Source organism: Balaenoptera physalus, assembly GCF_965194825.1.
Source record: "Balaenoptera physalus genome assembly, chromosome: X".
Taxonomy (NCBI): Eukaryota; Metazoa; Chordata; class Mammalia; order Artiodactyla; family Balaenopteridae; genus Balaenoptera; species Balaenoptera physalus.
Window position 1 is genome coordinate 104,261,244 of NC_138903.1, and position 21,002 is coordinate 104,282,245.

The window sequence follows — 21,002 nt, forward strand, 5'->3', positions numbered from 1 at the left end:
GAGCTGAAAATACACCCTATGTTCTTCTGGTTTTACCTCCAGATAAAGGTCCAGCCAGATTCAGTTAAAGGCGTCAGGGATTTTGCCAAGATATTTTTTTCCTATAAGAACTATGTTTTAACTCTTATTTAGTTTAGCATCGTTGAAATTCGTGGAAACTTTGCAGTGTTTACTGTGCTCTCTCTCCCTACATAAACAGAGGGCGTGTGAGTATGGAGCAAGGCAGGGGGAGGATTGGGCATAGGTGGCAGTTTCGTAGTTGTCAGGCTGGAGGTTGGAGTGAGGGCCAAAGCAGAAATCCAGGCCCGTGAACTGAGGTGCACTGGAGACCTCAGGCTTGTATCCCTAGGTGCCCTGTACAGGATGGGGGATCATACACATTCTTCCTGCTTCAGGCCTGGATTGGCTCAGGCATAGACAGAAGAACTGCAGTAAAGGGCTGCAGAGTTCATGAGGTATTCTGAAAGGAAAAATTCTGCATATCTGTTTCTGCCATGTAAATCTTTGAAGTGAAGCATATTAATGCCTCTCCTAAGCAAATGGGAAGATGATTCACGTATGCTGTTGGCTGAGTCACTTTCCTGATCGTGGTGGCAGTTTTACCTTTGGTGCATCCAGAGTCCCCTGCCTGCAAGGAACTCCAGCCCACACTGATGACAAGCTTTGCTGGCTTCAGCAATGAGCACCACAGGGCTAGAGCTCGCAGAGTTGAGAGCAAAGAGCCATTTCTATTAGGAAATTCAAGTGTTGACGGCCCCTGCAAATACACAGCAGACTAACCGGGAAGCTACAGCAGAAGGATCTGGGTATTAATCATGACTCATTGGCAAGTAACAGCCTACGGGAGCCATGCGTCTTCCCTCCTGTTTTATCTGCACTTCTTTGATGCGCTGTGGTTTGACACCGGCCTGCAGATCCTTCTGGGGATGACAGGATTAAAGCAGGACAGCTTGCTGTCTTTTAGAGTGAGGTGTAAGTTTACAGATCTTTATTCACTTAAAAATTTCTGGATTTTAAAAACTGTAGAATCAGTCCTTTGGAAAGTTTGAAATCATGCATGACCACTTTACACTTTTTTTTAAATAATTATTTATTTATTTATTTATTTATTTTTGGCTGTGTTGGGTCTTCGTTTCTGTGCGAGGGCTTTGTCCAGTTGCGGCAAGCGGGGGCCACTCTTCATCGCAGTGCGCGGGCCTCTCACTATTGTGGCCTCTCTTGTTGCAGAGCACAGGCTCCAGACGCGCAGGCTCAGTAGCCGTGGCTCACGGGCCCAGCTGCTCCGTGGCATGTGGGATCTTCCCAGACCAGGGCTCGAACCCGTGTGCCCTGCATTGGCAGGCAGATTCTCAACCACTGCGCCACCAGGGAAGCCCCTACACTGTTTTTTTTTTTTTTTTTTTTTTTTTATTTATTTATTTATTTATTTATTTATTTTATTTTTATGGCTGTGTTGGGTCTTCGTTTCTGTGCGAGGGCTTTCTCTCTAGTTGTGGCAAGTGGGGGCCACTCTTCATCGCGGTGCGCGGGCCTCTCATTATCGCGGCCTCTCTCGTTGCGGAGCACAGGCTCCAGATGCGCAGGCTCAGTAGTTGTGGCTCACGGGCCTAGTTGCTCCGTGGTATGTGGGATCTTCCCAGACCAGGGCTCGAACCCGTGTCCCCTGCATTGGCAGGCAGATTCTCAACAACTGCGCCACCAGGGAAGGCCCCCTACACTGTTTTTTATCAACAAGTCTGAGTCCTTTTCCTGGCCCTTTTGACTCTCAGAAATAAGGCAATCTAATAGCCAGGAAGGAAGAGATAGAATCATGAGAGAAGGTTAGAAAGAAAAAAATGGAGGAAAGAGGGTTAGAAAAGACTCCGCAACGTCCAGTAGATAAAAGGAAATCAGAAGACTCCTACTTTGTAAGTTCTTTTGAGAAAGCAACCACATGACCTGTGATGCGATGTGAATAATGTAACCAAAGTCATTTGTATATGGGCTGCTTTAGAAAGTTCAACCTCCCTAACTAGCTGCCAGACAGTTTTGCAAGAACATTCAAGTCGATGGTGACGGGCTCTAGGGAAAAGAGGCTGGTAAAGGAACTAAGCTGAGTTCTTCATACTGGAAGATTGGAAGACCCTGTATTTATGGAATAAACCTTTGTATTTTCCCCAGTATACACCTTTCCGCCAGCTAGGTCAGTTTAGATATAGTTTGCACCATTTTCTGCAGTTGTCATTATTTTCCCAGAAGTGCTTGCTGAGCTTCCCCATTATCGGCTGAGAACTAGCCGCGAGGAACCCAGGCTACAGGAGAGCTGCTAATGATGTGTGTCACTCTCCAAGTCACAGTTCTCAGTGCCCGAGCATGTCCTTTCACGGAGGCGGCTGTTGGCCACACGCAGCTCTCGCAGAAGCTCTGTTGGTTGTCTGGGCACGGTGACCACCTTACTCAGCTCATAATTGCTTTGTTCTCGGTGTTCATGTTAAAACAAGACAAGCCTTGTCATAGGTGATTAATTTCCCCAATTTGTACCTTCTAGATAATGAGAACATACCCCACTGCCACTCTTCAGCTCCTGGGAAAGTTTTGGAGAGAAGTTTTAGATAGCATAGACAATAAATGATCCGTCAGGCAGAAACTCCAGTCCTAACAGAAGCCTCCATGCTCTCTTTCCCAAGTAGCTGCTAGAGACATCTGCTTTTCTCAGCTTCTCTCCATATCAGTGAAGGAATTTAGTGTGGACTAGATAGCTCTGATATTGGACATGACCTTCCCGTGGTATTTAGAACTGTTTTTCCTAAGGGGTATAATGATGTATGGAATAAGGAAGAATCTGATCTTGACGGTGGTTTTTCATTTAAAAAAAATCTGCTATAGATTCTTGGCCAACCCATTGGGACACCCACCTTTATGCATCTTCTTGGCTCAATTTGGTCACATTCCTCAAGCTCCCTCCTCCCCGTTCTTAGCAATTAAACATTGAAGTGTCTGGGTATGTTATCAGGGTTGCAAGTTCAACTGCTTGATGTATGACTCACTTCCGGTGCCCTCCTTTCCTTCCTCCCTCCCTTCCTTCCTCCTTCCCTTCCTCCCTCCCTTCCCTCCTTCCTTCCTTCCTTTCTTTCTTTCCTTCTTTCTCTTTCTTTCTTCATTTTTCTTCTTTGCACAAAACAGAGCCATTTGTTATATATCCAGAGTCTAAAAGTTCTCACTTATTCTTTGACTGTTACGGGAGGGTTTTTGGCCTTCTTCAGTGGGAGAACAACAAATCAAAAGAGGATTTTACCTAAGAAAACACAGATGATATTAAAATAATTGCTGGGAGGCCAAGGTCACTATGTTTACTGGAACAAAGAGAAGAGGAAATCTTTTCTTTTTGATACATTAATACACTGCATGCTCAAGTCTCCCAGTCCGTCTGTCACAGCTAACAAACGGATTACACTCATTTTACCGGGTAAGGGATTTCTCACTAATTTGTTTTTTTTATGTTTCCATTTCCCTCATTCATTGGTGACTGTTTAAAACCATTTATTAGGGGCTTCTTATGTGCCAGACAGTATTAGGAATCAATGAGTTCATCATCACCAAATATATCTTGAATACCTTATTAGTACAAGGTGTTGGCACTGTGGAGGGTAGAGAGAAAGAGAGGTGTAACATGTAGAGTTTAAACCTGTTTGGGGAGATGAGACACACAATAATAATGTATTGTTTCAAGGTGGTACAGAGACCCAGTGCTATATGAGTCCAGATCACTGTGATCTGGGGTCAGAGAAGGCTTCTTGAAGGAGGTGGGGCCTCCAAGGAAGGGAATCAGAAAGGAGGTGAGGGTGGCAGGCAGTGTGTACAGGACAAGTGTGTTAGGTGAAGTTGAGTAGTCATGGGAGATGGAGTTGATTTGGTCCTTTGGTATTGCCCCGTGCCTCAGTTTCTCCTCTGTAACATGGAGATGATAGCAGTACTTACCACACGAGGTCATTATGAGGATTCACTGATGTAATATGAGAAAAGCACTTAGCCAGAAACTGTAACGTGGTAAGCACTCCACAGATGTCACAGATTGTTATTATTTTATATTATTAGTAGGATTGTGAGAGCACCTTGAATACCAGATCAGGCATGGGAGCCTTACCATGTGGGTAACTGAGGGTCATTGGAAATCTGAGCAGGACCATGACATGCTCTAAGAAAGATAAATTAATTTGTCTCTAATGAGAAGGGTGGATTGTAGACCCCTCCTTTTAGACTTTGCTTCAAACTAAATAGTTAAAAAATCTCCAGTGCCTAGATATGATAGAATTATCAAAGAAAAGCTGTTTGATTTTTAACCAGTCTCCCAGACAGTAGACCTATGTAATATATTAAAACTTGGTAGGGCTGTAAAATGATACAGTGGAGAGTGATGAGTGATATATTAGGTTGCCAACCTACTGGTAGGGGTATTCAGCAGGATGGCGTTCCTGACATTCTGGTATAATTAACTGCAGTTCAATTTTCTGATAAGTCGTGGGGTTTTCTTCCCCATTGTTTCTTTCATCTTTGCTTCGAACAGCTCTGAGACCCAGTGTGTCTCCTGCTCTCCTGCTTTCTCCTTTTCCTCGCTGCCTCTTTTTTCCTGTTCTGTCTGAGACATGAGTCAAGTAAGTTTCCCCCGCCCCATTTCTACATTGCTCCTGGCCCACCTACTTTGCCAAAGCCTTCAGACCATCCTTTCTCAGGGCTCCTGGTTCATAGAACTTAGCAGTAAATAATTACCCTCTAGGGAACACACGTAGGTAAACACCCTTGAGATTTGTTATATAAAATGATAAAAGGCTGTCCTCATTTTGAGGATGTTAGGTGCTCAAACTTTCTGGCCTTCCATCTTTGATTCAACCGAGTGACAAAAGGCCTTTGTTCCTGCTCCAGAAAGGGTCATATGGTAAATGTTCAAAAAGTTGTCATCCAGACACCTCAGGGCCTTCAGGAGACTTGGCAGGACCTGTTCCCAGAGAATTATCTCCTTTGGCTAACTCTCTATTTTATTCTTCTGGGTGGTCTGAGTGGGGCACTCATTAGGAACCATGCCTCTCACTGAGTACGGTGGGGAATTTTCAGCTGTGTTCACCATCTAGGAAAAATAATAAAGGTGCGGAGGAGGAAAAAGAATATGGGCGAAACACCGTTCTATTCGATGAAACCGCTGGAGAATCTGTACTGGAGAATGAATTATTCATTCATTCCTCGTTCATTTTGCAAAATTTTATTGCTCTCCAGGCGCTGTTACAGGTACTGGGGCTACAGCAGTGGATGAGACTTGGACCTTAACAGTTTAAAAGAGACAGACAGCAAATAAATAGATAGATGAATAAGATATATTTGGATAGTGATCATTCTATGAAAAAGATAAAATAAGGTGCCGCCATGAGGGCAGGTAGTCATAGAAGGCCTCTCGGAGGAGGTAAAATTCAAGTGAAGACCTGAAAGAAGCTGTGGATATGTGGGGCAAGAGGCTTTCAGGCCAAGGGGACATGAAGTGCAAAGGCTCGAAGAAGGCTTTTTTGTTTGAGGAACAGCAGGTAAGCCACTATAGCTGGAGCAGCATAATTAGAAATAAAATCCAAGAGGTAATCCAAGGCCAGAGCCTGTACATCATCCCAGGCTATGGGGGAAGGATCTTGGGTCTTATTCTAACCTTGATGGGAAGCCATTGGAAGGTTTGGGCAAGATTCTCTTTGTCATTGTCCTATGATTCTGATTCCAATTCTACCATCGACTTGTCTGTGTGAACTTGAGTGAGGTCTTGGTCTCTCAGTTTGCTGTTAGGTAAAATGTGGATAATAATGCTTATCCTCAAGTGACATTAAAAGAATTAGCTCTTGGTTACAAAGGACTTGAGGCCTTCAGATGAAAGGTATGATATAGGGTAATTACCACTGTTCTATATAGTCATTATTTTAACAGTTGTCTTCTTTTCAAAATGGAAAAAAAAAACACGTAGACCGGTACCCTAAATAGCAACATTAAAAAAAGTCCTGGGTCTTCCCTGGTGGCGCAGTGGTTGAGAACCTGCCTGCCAATGCAGGGGACACGGGTTCGAGCCCTGGTCTGGGAGGATCCCACATGCTGCGGAGCAACTGGGCCCGTGAGCCACAACTACTGAGCCTGCGCGTCTGGAGCCTGTGCTCCGCAACAAGAGAGGCCGCGATAGTGGGAGGCCCACGCACCACGATGAAGAGTGGCCTCCGCTTGCCACAACTAGAGAAAGCCCTCGCACAGAAACGAAGACCCAACACAGCCATAAATAAATAAATTAATTAATTAAAAAAAAGTGGGACTCCTGATATTCATCCCACTTAAAAAAAAAAAAAAGTCCTGTTTCTGACTTCCCTTTTTGGTTCCATATGAGATTTAGGATACTCCTTTCTTCTTTGAAAAGTACCTTAAAAGCTTCCCAGAAGTGGAAACCCAACATATATCATAGAATATTAGAATGAGAAGACGTCTTCGAGATCTTACAGATCTGTCGTTGGGGCAGAGTCTGCTGTCTCTAGAAATGATTTTTTAAAAAATGTCCTTACTATGCAAACTGAGTGCTTTAAGCCTGTAGGAAATCGCTTGGGGAGTGTGGCCCCCAGCTGGGAAGGCTGCTGTGTTATTTGTTCCTTTTCAATAAAATTATTTGTAGATCATGAAAAAAAAAAAGAATCTTACAGATCATTTGATCTGATCCCATCATTTTACAAGTGAGGAAACAGAGAGAAATTGAGTCTTGAGGACAGTTTCACTGCTGGGGAGCAGGAGTGCTGGGTGAGAATCAAGATCGTATGACTTTCAGGCATCTGCTCTCTCCCCAGGTTCACGAGCTCCCTTACCTCAGTGTCACATTTAGACATAATTGCAATGTTACAGGAAGTGATTTACTGTAATTTCAGATCCCTTTCCACCTCTATTGTGATGATCGTGCTTTGCTAATATTGGAAATGGCGGCTGCCACAAAACATCTTTGCTTGGTGAGGGAGCTGTACATGAAAAAAATTTTGCAGGCTGTAATTTGACTCTGTGCCACAGATGTTTTGCTCTGTGTTTTCCCTTCCTCTGTTGCTGGCTAAGGACTCTGCCAATGGAGTCTACAGACTATACCACTGAATCTATGAACTTTGAGTTTTAGATTTGATCATGGTTCAGATTCTAATCTGGTTGTAATTTTTTATGTTAATTTTTGCCTGGAAAATGTATTTTAAATTTTGTCATACGTAAGTATTGTGATAACTTCTAAAAAGTGGTGTTTTGTTCATTTGAAATCAGCTCATTATGTCATTTTAGGTCTTCTGCTTCCATCAATTTAATAACAGATACGAACCACTGTCATGAAAATAAGCAAACATAAATATATATATATATATATATATATATATATACACACATATATATATGATCACCGTTATGATTAACATTTTCCTTATATATGAATCTAGATTTCTTCATTATAGTTGCAGTAAACTTAAACGTGGGTTTAACCAGTCTAACCTGTTAGGGTGTTCCTCACACTGGTATATTTTTGTCATTCATTCTAAAATCAGTGATATTTGAACAAGTCAAAAATAACTACAAGCGTATGATTTCTTTTTACTGGTTTTCCTTAAAAGAAATGCCCCCTTAACCTATTTCTATATTTTGCTTACTCTCATGCCATGGAGAAATGAATTGTTGATATTTTAGATACTTTGCCAGGAGTTAAGTAGTTTTCAAGAATAATCTTGCCAAATAATACTCTTTCCATAATTAAAGTTCTTAAAATAGTCAGAGATCATACTGGATTATCACATGGGTGATTGAAAATGGCTAGCTTAGGTCTTAAAGCTGACTTCTGTGAGTAAGATAAGATGCATAGGAATGCATTTCTCCAATATGATCACCAAGAGGCTATTTCCTAGTCTGTCTTCCCATTCCCGCCCTGAAATGCTTTTAGATCTCTTAACCAGGGGAATTTTACTATAACAAATGCTGAACACAGCTTGCGGTCTGTGGCTTACTGAAAGAAGCATAGATTCATCAGAGAGCTCTGAATCCTAAGCCTAACCCCTTTTCCACCTCCTTCATCAGGTCCAAGAGTCTTTTAAGGGAGAGTAGAGGGGCAGAATAAATGAATCAGGCTGTCTTTTCCTCCTTTTCCCCATTCCTGTGGGCTTCGCTGTGACTTGTAGCAGCAGGCTACTCCTTAACTGTTGTGAATCCCTAATTTCAAACGCGTGGCCCAATCACATTGGGCCTTTTGACTCAAATCTCAGCATACAGGGCGCTGAACAGCAACTGGTGGCAACTAATTGCTCTCAGTATTTCCCTGTGAGTGTGTTATAAGCTGGACTCTCGGGAGTGGGGACACTGGAGCAGCATAGGTGAGTGCAATAAGATGTGCAGGTGAGATGTAACTGTATGATAGAGGGTGTATGTGTGTGTGTGTGTGTATACACCCTTGGATTTGTGGTGAGGTGAACGAAATTATAAGAATCCAGTTTGCAATTCAATAGGAGAAGGATGCTGTAGCAAAATGGATAGTGATTCAGATACAAAAATGCTTTATGAACTTTAAAGTGTTAAAACTTCTTCTCCAGATATTTGACTGAGAGTAAACCACTTGACTTCAAGCTCTCCATCTTAAAACAAAATCAAGATAACGGTAATTCCTAATGACTTCCCCAAGTTGTCTGAAGATTGTCCAGATATAATGCGTGTGGCAAGCCCTTCAAGGTTTTTTGTTCAAATGCAATGTATACATAACAAATGTGTCACTGCTGGTTTTTCCCCCATAGGTGTTCAAGAGACGGTATTTTTACTTAACCCAGCTTCCTGATGGTTCGTATATTCTCAATTCCTATAAAGATGAGAAAAATTCAAAAGAATCTAAAGGTTGCATCTACTTGGACGCCTGCATTGATGTTGTTCAGGTAGGGTTATTGATCAACTATTAAGAACCTCAGTATTTTTCTGCCTTGATTAATGACATCTGCATCCACCAAAACATTCATACTAGCAATTCAGAATCCTCTTCAGAGTTCCCACTCTCCCTCTGTGCCACTATTCAAGTGTCTACCCAGTCCTTTGGAGTCTGCTCCAGAGTGCCTCTTGAATCTCTTACCTTCTTTCCATTCTCACTGTCTTCCTCTGGTTCCCCCTTTCATCCTCTCTTGCCTAGAGTCTCACCTTCCTGCCTTCTGATGTGTCGTCCGGCTTCCTAAGACGTAGATGGGGTCCTTCACTTGTCTCTTCAAAACCTTTTGGCTCTTGATTTATTGTCTTGCCGAGTGAGCTCGAAATCTCTTACCAGGGCATTGCAGGCCCGCAGTGATTTGACCTTACTCTCCTTACTAACCCCATCCCCCCGGCATCCCCATACACATTCTGTGCTCTAGTCACACCAGGCTAAGCACTCCGCTGAGTTTCACGCCTATGTGCCTTTCTTACATTTGCTTCTCTGCTTGGCATATACTTCCCCTTCTGTTCCTGTTTGAATCTTATCTTTTAAGACTTGGCTCAAATGGGACTTGTGGCGTGAAACATTTTTTGTGTTCTTCTTCACCCTCATGGAATTAAGCTCCACCTCCCCTGTGCTACCACTGTACTTAGCTCTGCACGTTCCTTTTTGGATTACAGGGACCATGTCATATTCATGTCTGGGTCCCTTATAGTAATTAGCAGAGTTGTACGTACAGTAGGGGCTTAACAAATGTTTGCTGATTTGAGTTACTGAGGAGGCAGGGACATTAGGGTTAGCATGGATGGGGTGGGAAGCAGAGGGCAGAGAGATGATTAAATAGGAAGTTGATTGACCGTGGGATAGGAGCCATTACTACAGAGCCGGGGTGGCCTGGTCGACAAGAAGGGGCACTGCATTGAGTGGAAGGCAGGAGATGTTGGTTCAACACCCTCAACCTACCTGAATCTTAGTTTTCAGAACTGTAAAGTGGGATTAATAATATCTACTCGCTTTATCAAATGAGATTGTCATGAGGAGCAAGTGAAGAAACACTTTAAAACATAAAATATAAAAGATATAAAGATCTATGTGAATAGAAGTTGCCTTCTTTTATATATATATATATATGTGACAGCTTTCTTATCTACTGAAAGGAAGAAGGCACATACAATTCCTAGATTTTCTCAATTAGCTCTAGTCCGGATTGACCTCCTTTTCTGGTGCTCCCAGACTCTGCTTTCCCCTCTATTTATGATTCCCTCCTCCCAAATATTTTCAAATATATAAATCTTTATGACTTGCTACAGCAGTTTAATTTCATACTTTACTATGCTTTGAAGATGAGAAGGAGGAACTTTTCTTGGTTCCTTCTTGAATGATGACCATGCGCTGGAAAATTATTGATTCATGAGCCTTTCTTGAAATTAATGCTGAGGTATTTGGGAGGGGGGGAGAGTGTGTCATTTCTTTTGTCATGACAGAGAAGGTGGTAATATAAAAGAGGTGTCATCGTGTTTGAGGAAAGGAAGAGGCTTTTATTTTCCTTGTGTGCTAGTATTCAGCCTGGGCCATTTCCATCATTTTTATGGAGAGCCACAATCTAATATGACCCAACTACAGTCTTCTTTTATGCTACTGTGATGCATTTCATATTCTGCATGGCAGAGTGAATTAGATAGTGATATTGCATTTTATGGTGTGATATAAAGCAAGTACCAGGTTTATTTCAGGTCACATTTAAGCTTGTTTTTAAGGGCTGATTTTGAAAATCTATGAATATGCCAGGAAAACTTTAAGCAGGGTGGAAATAGTAAAACATTTGCTTATTTTTATGGTGGTAGTTTGATTATCCAAATGTGGAGGATGTCAGAAGGCCTTAAATGATAATACTCACTCAACGTGTAGTATTTTATGCCAACTTTGTGCGTGTACTGCTGTGCTCAGTACTGAGGGGAATAAATAAGATGTTTGACATGGTCATTCATCGTCTTGGAATTTCTATTCCTTGTTGAAAGAAGCAATTCTTTCATGAAAGTATTGACGTACATATGTGCTGAGCTGAGGTAAAAATAAATAAGCTAATGAAATCTAATATTAAAAGGGCAGCTAAACTAACTGAACACGTCTTTTTTTTTCCCCCTCCAGTGCCCCAAAATGCGCCGTCATGCTTTTGAACTCAAGATGTTAGATAAGTATAGCCATTATCTGGCTGCTGAAACTGAGCAGGAAATGGAGGAATGGTTGATAACTTTGAAAAAGATTATTCAGATCAATACCGACAGTTTAGTGCAAGAGAAAAAGGAGACGGTAGAGACAGCACAAGGTCAGAATTTTTAAATGATTCATTGAGGTAAAGCCCTTGTTTTTAATCCATGGGAATGTCCTTTGTGTAGAGTGAATATAGAACTCTTAATCTTGAAGGTTGACCTACTTCTTCATTAAAAGTGACTATGGAGGTTGATAGGGTTTTCTTTTCTTTCTTTTTTTTTTTTTAAGAGTTGATGCTACATGGGCTCTGACATATGAAATATAACCAGACTGAAACAGATAGAGAATTCATGGCAGATTTTCAAAAGTCCATTAGAGTTTTCCCTGTGCTTTCATAATCAAAATTCTTTGCAATAAATCTAGTAGGAGAGGTTGGGGTGGGAGAGAGAGATAGTTAGGATGTTCCGCTTAGGTGATTAGTAATGGTCTGCGTGGTTTAGAACATCTGCTTTTAATGAATTCGCAGATGATGAAACTAGCAGCCAAGGAAAAGCCGAGAACATCATGGCCAGTTTGGAACGGAGCATGCATCCGGAACTGATGAAGGTACATCTTTCTGATGGCAACTTGCCTTCAACTGAGACAATGCAGGATTAGCTATTAAAGTTTGAATGCTGGATTCCATGTGGCAATGTCGTTTCTAAGATTAAAAACCACAACAAATGAGTGAAACAGGTAGAGATGGTAAAAGAAAAGTTACACTCCTAAAGCTGGACCTGTAAGTGCCAACTAACAGTTTGGAAAATGTTATTTTTTTCCCCTAGATGCCAAGAAGTACTTCTAGACTTTTGTGACTTTATTAATTTTATCTGCTACTTCTTATTCAGTTCAGTTACTCTATGCCATTCATACACTTAACTATTCTTCATTCAAGGGGCTCTTGATGAAGATTGAACATGATATTCAATCTAATGATTTGTATATGTTTTGTATGAAAATCATAGTCTTTCTATATGTGAATGCCTATGTATATGTATATGAATAATTTCATCAGATAAAGATTTTGGTTAACAGACAGCGTTTGTGTCAGTTACTCTGCTCTTTGGTGTTTGAAGTGAGCCAGTTTTGAAAGTGTAGAGGGGGATTATCATACCTATCTTAGTAGGTTATATATATTACTCTGTGGACTCTCTACTATAATAGATTAGAAGGTTATGACCCATTTCTTCATTTAAATTCTTGCCAAACCTATTTATATTTTTACTTTATTCCTCTTCCTGAACTAATAAATTACACAGGTTTAGATGTTACTTTTTTCTAGTTTAAATTTACCGTTCTCTTAAGCTTCAAAGCTGTTTTCCAAAATTTAGGAACGCACTCATGATCCCCTGTAGATTTTTTTTTTTTTTTTAATGTCAGGTGTGTACTCTAAGCCTCTTTTTTTTTTTTTTTTTTTTTAGAAATTCACGTTCTTTTGTTTATTTATTTATTTATTTATGACTGTGTTGAGTCTTCGTTTCTGTGCGAGGGCTTTCTCTAGTTGCGGCAAGTGGGGACCACTCTTCATCGCGGTGCGCGGGCCTCTCACCATCGCGGCCTCTCTTGTTGCGGAGCACAGGCTCCAGAGGCGCAGGCTCAGTAATTGTGGCTCACGGGCCCAGTTGCTCCGTGGCATGTGGGATCTTCCCAGACCAGGGCTCGAACCCGTGTCCCCTGCACTGGCAGGCAGATTCTCAACCACTGCGCCACCAGGGAAGCCCCCCCTGTAGATTTTAATGTATCCCTTCTGAGTCTTTGTCATTCCAGACCGTAGAGCCCATTATGTTTTTCCTAAAGTGATGGAATCAGAATTGTGTAGAATATTCCATGGATAGCACCATGGATATATAAAAGATAGTGTTTTCTCTCGTTTATTCTCTTTTACATCCAAAGTCTCTTGTATTTCTTTTTTTTGTACTATGGGTTGAACAGTATTCTTGGTATTATAAAAGGCATATAGAAAGTATAAGAAGCTGATCTATAGCTTATTTATGGGTCATGGTGACTGTGACTCTCTGCCCAGCAAGCATTCTTTATCCACCTTAAGTGCTTGGAAATGGAGAATAGTATATTTTTGAAGCTGTGGCAGATCGCTAGTTTCACATAAACTAGATAATTAAATGGCATTTAATACTGTTTTGAAGGAAATGAAGTAATGTTTTGTGTTTGTGTGTGTGTGTGTGTGTGTATATATATGTTTGTTTTAATTTTAGTATGGAAGAGAAACTGAACAGCTGAACAAACTCAGTAGAGGAGATGGAAGACAGAACCTCTTTTCTTTTGACTCGGAAGTTCAGGTATTAATGATATATTTCTTTAAATAATCCTAGAATAGTTGCTTATTCAGATAAACAATGTCTGAAATGTTGAAATCACTGATTTTTGCACTACTGGGCATATCTATTGCTTTATACTTGTCTTGCTTACTTTGAACAAGTAGCTTAACAGCTAACTTCACTAAGAGGACTAGCGTATATACGAATAGTTTGGGACAACATATATATATATATTTTTTCTTTCTCTCAGTTCTTTATATTCTTTTCACTTCATCTCACTCCTCAAAATGGATAAATTAAAGAGTCCTTAACAATGGTTTCAGTGCTTTTAACCCATTAAATACAATTGTGATCCAGTAGCAGTGAATATCTACAGTATAAGGAACACCAAGTCATATGAGACATGTTTATTTTCCACTTTTGATGTAGGCCTGTAGAACTGGGATAATTTCACGTATCTCACTTTAAATGGAAAGCGGTGCAGGGAAGTGCGGGTTTATGTGCACATGCGTATTTTAATCTCTTTCATGAGAGTGAGGCACTTTTTGTACTAAGATATATAGGTAGTTAATATTTAATTCCATGATATTTTCTTTTTTTTACCTTTTAAAAATATTTTTATTTTATATTGGCGTATAATTGATTAATAATGTGTTAGTTTCAGGTGTATAGTGCAGTGATTCAGTTATACATATACATGTATCTATTCTTTTTCATATTCTTTTCCCATTTAGGTAATTCCATGATATTTTCTAATTAAATTGCTGATATTTTAAAATGGAAAAATTCTGCCCTGTATAAGTATTACAAATATTTTTCCTAATGGAAACTATTTCACAAGAAAATGAACTTATTTGAGGGAAGATGAATATTTTGGTTTTCTTTTCAGTTTTTCTACATGAGATTTCTAATTAAAATCTGTGGAATTTTTTTAATAGAAAAGTATGCATTATATAAGCATTACAGTTTTTTCCTCAGGGAAAATGTCAATACAATATAAAATAATTTGGGGAAGACTGATTTTGTTTTCACTTCTTTTTGCTTCATACAGTTTTCTTTTTTTTTTTTTTTAAAGAGGAGCCTCCTCTGATCTTTTTTTTTAAATAAATTTATTTATTTTATTTATTTATTTTTGGCTGCATTGGGTCTTCGTTGCTGCGCGAGGGCTTTCTCTAGTTGCAGCGAGCGGGGGCTGCTCTTCGTCGTGGTGCACGGGCTTCTCATTGCGGTGGCTTCTCTTGTTGCGGAGCACGGGCTCTAGGCGCGCGGGCTTCAGTAGTTGTGGCTCCCGGGCTCTAGAACGCAGGCTCAGTAGTTGTGTGCCACAGGCTTAGTTGCTCTGCGGCATGTGGGATCTTCCCAGACCAGGGCTCGAACCCGTGTCCCCTGCACTGGCAGGTGGATTCTTAACCACTGCGCCACCAGGGAAGCCCCCACTTCATACAGTTTTCTAACTAAAAGTTTTTAGTCTGAAATGGAAAAAGTATATAGTCTATAAATAATGCAAAAGTTTTTCCTTAATAAAACACCACATGGGAAAATAAAATTATCTGGGGAAAATTTGTTTTAAATGTTTCCTCTCCCTTTTCCTCCATAGCACTATTATATTATTTGTGTAAGTTGTATGAATTAAAAAAAAAAAGGGTATAGCAGGCCTTGGGAATGTTAGTTCTAAGATATTCATTCAGAAATTTACTCATTCCAAGCATGTCTGAGCCTTTGATCCCACCCCTCACCATCATGATTGGGCTCTAATTGCATGTCAGACTCTTTGATTGTATACAAAGAAGCCAATTGACTGTGGTTGAAACTCAATCTAGTGTCTTTAAAAAATCTGTGGTGTAGTGTTTTTGTGGTCACGGAACTGAACTGATATTATGTTTGAGTTGTTTATCTGTGAGCTACAGTGAGAGAAAAATTCACAGTTGCAATGAAAGTTTGACAGAAAATTGAGTTCAGTGTTGGTTATGGAAGGCAGTTTCACTACAGAGAAATCCAGGTTGTGTGTGTCGAGTACTTTTCTAGGTAGTCAGTGTCATCCTATAATATCGGCTGTCACTTTTGGCCAGAGTTCAGTGTTTAGAGACGTGTTTTCTTCCACTGACCGCAGAGAATAAAGAAACACTGGGGAATTCCCTGGCGGTCCAGTGGTTAAGACTCCGTGCTTCCAATGCAGGGGGCACGGGTTCGATCCCTGGTTGGGGAGCTAAGATCCCACATTCCAAGTGACGTGGCCAAAAAAATAAAAAATGTACACGCCTAATAAGCATCCCCCAAAGAAGAGGCAGACAAAAAATTTTAAAAAACACAAAAAACAAAAGAAAAGAAACACTGACTGAAGGGGGTGGCTCCGACTTTGAACTACTGAGGATGGCCATATGTCCCAACATTTGCACTCTTAGGCCTCAGGAGGGAAAGGATTTGGGGGCTGGGGTGGTTTAGTCCAGCTTCTCTTCACATTCCACTGTCTGAGTAAGCTAGAAAGGAGAGCAGATAAATGGGCGGAAATTAGAATTGATCTCCATGGCAATGACTTGCCTCCGCTGGCTCCACAGATAGATAAGTGTTCAAGAGGGAGCTGTCTAGTCCCACACATTTGTAGATAAATAGACTCTGGGGGGAAAATCGTGCTTTCAGGTACGAATATTATATTTTAGGCCCTTTTAAGGAGAATTTTGTCAGTGATGTAGGCAAGGTCAGAACAGCTATAATTATCCAAGACTCTGCAGGCACAATACCTGCTTTGGCTTGAAATACTCAGGCAGTTGAGAAAAATTCTTGTTTCTTGGCTTGAGTTTTCCATACTGGCAGTATATTCGGCTCGGATTCATCCAGTCATTTCCCATCTACCCTGTCTCTGGTCTTATCGAAAGTATAGTAAGTTGTCCCACAGTCTATACTTTTCCTCCCATTTGTGCACAGAATGTGAGTCTGTTCAGACCATTGGAATGAACAGATGAACTCAGATCGCCTGAGCCGGGTGAGCTGAGGAGGAGGATTCTGTGAGAGGAATTCTTTGACTCCCAATATCTTTTTTTAAACTTTATTTTGAAATACCAATAATTTTTAAAAATATATCTCTGTGGCAGCCAGGGTTCATCTCCCAGCTCTGTTAGAAGCTGAGCTCAGGGATTTTCAGTTTCCTAAGCACATGCCTTTCCCTCTGTTCATCATTTCAATGTAGGTGGTCCCCAGAGGTCCGGCCTTGTCCTCCTCACCCTAGTTACCGCTGATTCCCAAATCCAGATCTCCAACCCACACCTCTCCTATTTTTCCAACCACTTACTTGCATCACCTCAAACTCAACACATCCCTAGCTGAACTCATCACCTCTTTTCACCCTCCCCCTATACCTGCTATTCATTTTTATTTCACATCTAAGTTTATAACATCACAGTCTACTGAATCTTCCAAGTTAGAGGCCATTGTGTTATTCTTGCCTTCCATATCCATTCATGTCAAATTTGTCTCCTGCACAGCTCATGAAAGAAACAAAATTCCTACCATCCTGGAACATAATATTTTGTGGGGAAGACAAACAATAAACAACCAAATAAATATTAAAAATAATGTTAGAAAACGAAATTAAAGAAAGGGAGTAGAGACTTTCAGAGAGTATATAGTTTTACATAGGGAATTAAGGAAGGTCTTTCTGTGGAAATGCCAATTGATTGGACACTTGAATGAAATGAAGGAATGAAATGAAGGAAGCCTTGCATATATCTTGGGGGAAGAGGGTTCCTGACGGAACACCAAGTGCAAAGGTCCTGAGGTGGGAGTATACTTGGTGTGCTGGAGAAATAACCAAGGAGGCCAATGGGGCTGAACAGAGGTGGGGGGGAGGATAGGAGATGAAGTCAGAGGAGCGGGGTGGAGGGTGAGGTCGGGATTTCTCTCTATCTGTGTTCAAACCTTACTATAAGAGCTCTACAAAGGCTTGTTGAATAAAAAAATAAGAGTTCAAATGAAGAATGGATAGAGAACTGTTGGGTTTTGCAATTTTTATGCATAGATCTGTATTCATATGATATCTATTTTGGGGGCGAAATGATTCATATTATGTATTTTGTAGAGGTTGGACTTTTCAGGAATTGAACCTGATATAAAGCCATTTGAGGAAAAGTGCAATAAACGTTTCTTGGTAAATTGCCATGATTTAACGTTCAATATCTTGGGTCAAGTTGGAGACAATGCAAAAGGACCACCCACAAACGTATGTATGAATTTTCCTTCTACCTCCATTAAACCAGTGCATTAAGGAAGCTTCTTCTTCCTTTTTTTTTTTAAGATTTTTAATTTTTTTCTGAGAACTAATTTACTGCATGCAAATTCCATTGCTACATGTTACGATAAATTTGACATGGAAGAATTTCATGCATGTCTTTCTTTTGCCAGAATAGGAATGTGTTTTCATCTTGAGGAGGATTCATGAAAGTCTTACCTATTCAAAATAGCAGGTAGAGTAGGTAGGCTCTTTACATTCAAGAGGGACATGTCTCCAGAACCTGGAAAGTCCTCAAATTTGTAAATTCTACTAGAGAATATGACTTCTGTGAAATTGACTCATAGCCATGAGTAAGGAACACCAAAGCCATGGAGGAACGCAGATGCTGTGCAGTCAGCTCCGCCTCACGCACTATTCTCATAGGGTGAATTCATTCTGTTCTTCACAGAAAATTCTAATTATTAGCTGTCATGCATCATTTGAGCTGCTTAGGAATACTTGAAACTATGAATGTAAGATCGCCAAAGAGACTGCATTTTATGTTCATCTTTTTGGGGGTTCTAGTTTGTCTTTGAAAAATAGCCACAGTGATGATTTATTCTCTTACAAAGTAGCTGAGATGCACTAGCAGACTTTCGGTGTGTAAAGGGTTAATCTTTATGCCATCTGGCATGAAATTTCTCTTTGTGACCAGCTTTCAAATGCCATCTGTAGAGAGGAATCATGTCTTCCAAAATTGCTGATGGGGCAAAGCTTTTGTCAAGTAATTTGATGTTGACTGTTATTAGCTCTTATTAAATGTATAATCCAGTAAGCTGTAACATAGCAAAAGGGAAGATTTATTTCTACTCTGTAATACCGGCATTATTTTTGGGTAATTTCAATAAGGCTATGGAGAATTAAAATTTACTCATAGAACAGTTGAAGTTCTTTAAATGTGGCTTCTGATTTCTACTCATCATTTTAAAAAATTTATAACTTGTGAAATTATACCTGACAGAAGTTAAAATTTGATAGTCTGTTATTTAGAATGCTCTTTCTTATATGCAAATGAGCCACAATGCAGTTTTAGCTAAATGTTGAACTCAGAAAGGAACTGTAATCACAGAAACTTGAGGAATTAAAAAAAAATTATTTTGTAATTTGTGTCCCTCCCCCCACCCCACCTAAAATTAAAGTCATAGTTTAAAAACGCAATGGTTTTCATTCCCAGGTTGAACCCTTTTTTATCAATCTTGCCTTATTTGATGTGAAGAACAATTGTAAGATTTCAGCTGACTTCCACGTAGACCTGAATCCCGCATCTGTCCGTGAAATGCTGTGGAGCCCTTCAACCCAACTGGCTAGTGACGGAAACCCAAGAGGCTCTTCACCGGAGTCTTTCATTCATGGAATTGCTGAATCTCAGTTACGCTACATAAGGCAGGTAAGGAATGATCTTTTAGCCTTGGTAGCTCATTCAGAATAAGAAACAGAAACACCCTTGGGTTCCTTCATAGTTTCAGGCCAGTGTTCTCATGGGCATTCCATCTCTTGTAGGGTCTGTGTATAGATGTTTTTCTGGTGACTGAAGTTGGAGGGGAAAAAAGGGAAACCAGCAAATATGCTAATAATACACTGGTGAAGTGGGACCGTGATGTGAATCTCAAAGGAAGTATTTTGTGAGATGGGATGCAGATGACACAGACACACCCCTGTACCCCTGCGCATACTTTTGAGCAAGGCAATAAGTACCTGTAAGACTCGTTTCTTTGAAGAAAAAGTTGACCCTACAATAACCTTCCCTCCCTAACTCCCATTCCCATTCTGAGTAGGTAGTTTTAATGGAGCATAAACTCTCTTTATTCAAGGAGTTCTTGTGTCACAGCTGTAATGCTATGCTCCCCTGTCCTATCTGAGGCAAAGAATGCCCTTTGGAAGGAACCTAACAGTCCCCTGGCATTTTGACCTCTGACCAGACTGGACGCCACAAGAGGTTAGGCAGAGCAGAATTGATGGTCTGCCTTCTAGACTTTTGCAACTGAAAGGAAACTAGAGTGTGGCAGAGAATTAAAGTGGGAAGAAGCAGAACAAAGCAGCTCACATTGTAAGGAGATTTATTTTACCCTAAATAAAAATGTTGTTCCTTTTTCTTCTGATTATAAAAATAAATAAATTATCATGTAGAAAATTAGAACAGTACAAAAATAAAGAAGAAAGTAAAAATCACCACCCACAGACGATAACTATTAACATTTTGGCAAACATCTTTCTAGATGTCTCTGTTGTGTCTATATAAACACATACACATTATGTATACTCTTATACAGACTGTATCACAGTCATGCTGTTTTATACCTACTGTATTTATTCAGCATCATGTTTATTACCCTGTATCACTATCTGGATCAGTCACATTCTTATTAAAGGCTAATCTGTTATTCCACTGATTTAGCTCATTAGGATATTTCTAATTTGGGGATTTCATAAAGAACACTGCATTATTGCATCCTTGTGCTTACATGTTAGCTCACTTGTTGAGTTATCTCCTTAGAATAAATTTCAAGCATTGGGGTTTTCAGGGTCAAAGGTTATGCTCATTGATACAGATTGCCCAATGGTAGGGGACTTGACATGTGCTGTCACTCCCCTCTGTGGGCTGTGGATCTGTGGTCGTTTTTCCCCATGTTGCTCCTCATTCCTTTACATCCTCTTAGTTTGTTACTCAGACTGTGGTTGTCAAATACTTGAACATTCCACTATGACGGCCTATGCTTCTAAAAGAGAGATTGAGCAAGACAGTATTACAAGTATTTGAGAACCTGCTATTGAATTATATGTCTAAAATTTTCCACACGATGTCAAATAAGTCCTTCTAAGCCAATGATGTATTTGCTGCATTAGTTCAATGTGCTCAGCTGTCTGTTCAATACAAGAAGTTTAAATTGTGGTTTCAGGTGTCATCCCACTTATAACCTAGGTCAGGAAGAAAATCAGCATTTTTTGCATATCTCTTGTGTGCCAGAATTTTCCATTGGTGTCTCATGTAAACACCATTGTCTTGTGAAATAGGATAACTATTGCTGTTTTGCAGATGCGGAAACTGCTGATCAGGGAGGCTAAGTAAGCTGCCCATCATGACCTGGCTGGTAGTGGTGAAGCTGGGATTTGAGCCTAGGTCTGTTTGAAAGACCTCAGTCAACAACATTAGGCAGTATGTAATTAAGTGCTGACGTGTATAACACAAGGGAAGTGGAGGAGTTTGGAATGTGAGGAGGGGTCAAGGGTCAGGAGTTGACTTAGAAGACTGCATAGAAGATGTGGGACG

At 40.4% G+C, this 21,002-nt stretch overlaps 1 protein-coding gene across 7 annotated transcripts in view; it reads left to right on the top strand.

Annotated features, from left to right (window-relative positions):
* Positions 1-21,002, top strand: part of DOCK11 (dedicator of cytokinesis 11) — a 190,509-nt gene that overhangs the window by 46,377 nt on the left and 123,130 nt on the right. For all 7 annotated transcript variants that reach the window (XM_082445483.1, XM_082445485.1, XM_082445479.1 and 4 more), the window contains exons 7-12: positions 8,784-8,918; positions 11,093-11,270; positions 11,682-11,761; positions 13,408-13,491; positions 17,543-17,683; positions 18,909-19,121. In XM_082445483.1, the coding sequence (XP_082301609.1) occupies positions 8,784-8,918; positions 11,093-11,270; positions 11,682-11,761; positions 13,408-13,491; positions 17,543-17,683; positions 18,909-19,121 (831 nt within the window). The remainder of the gene's footprint in view (positions 1-8,783; positions 8,919-11,092; positions 11,271-11,681; positions 11,762-13,407; positions 13,492-17,542; positions 17,684-18,908; positions 19,122-21,002) is intronic.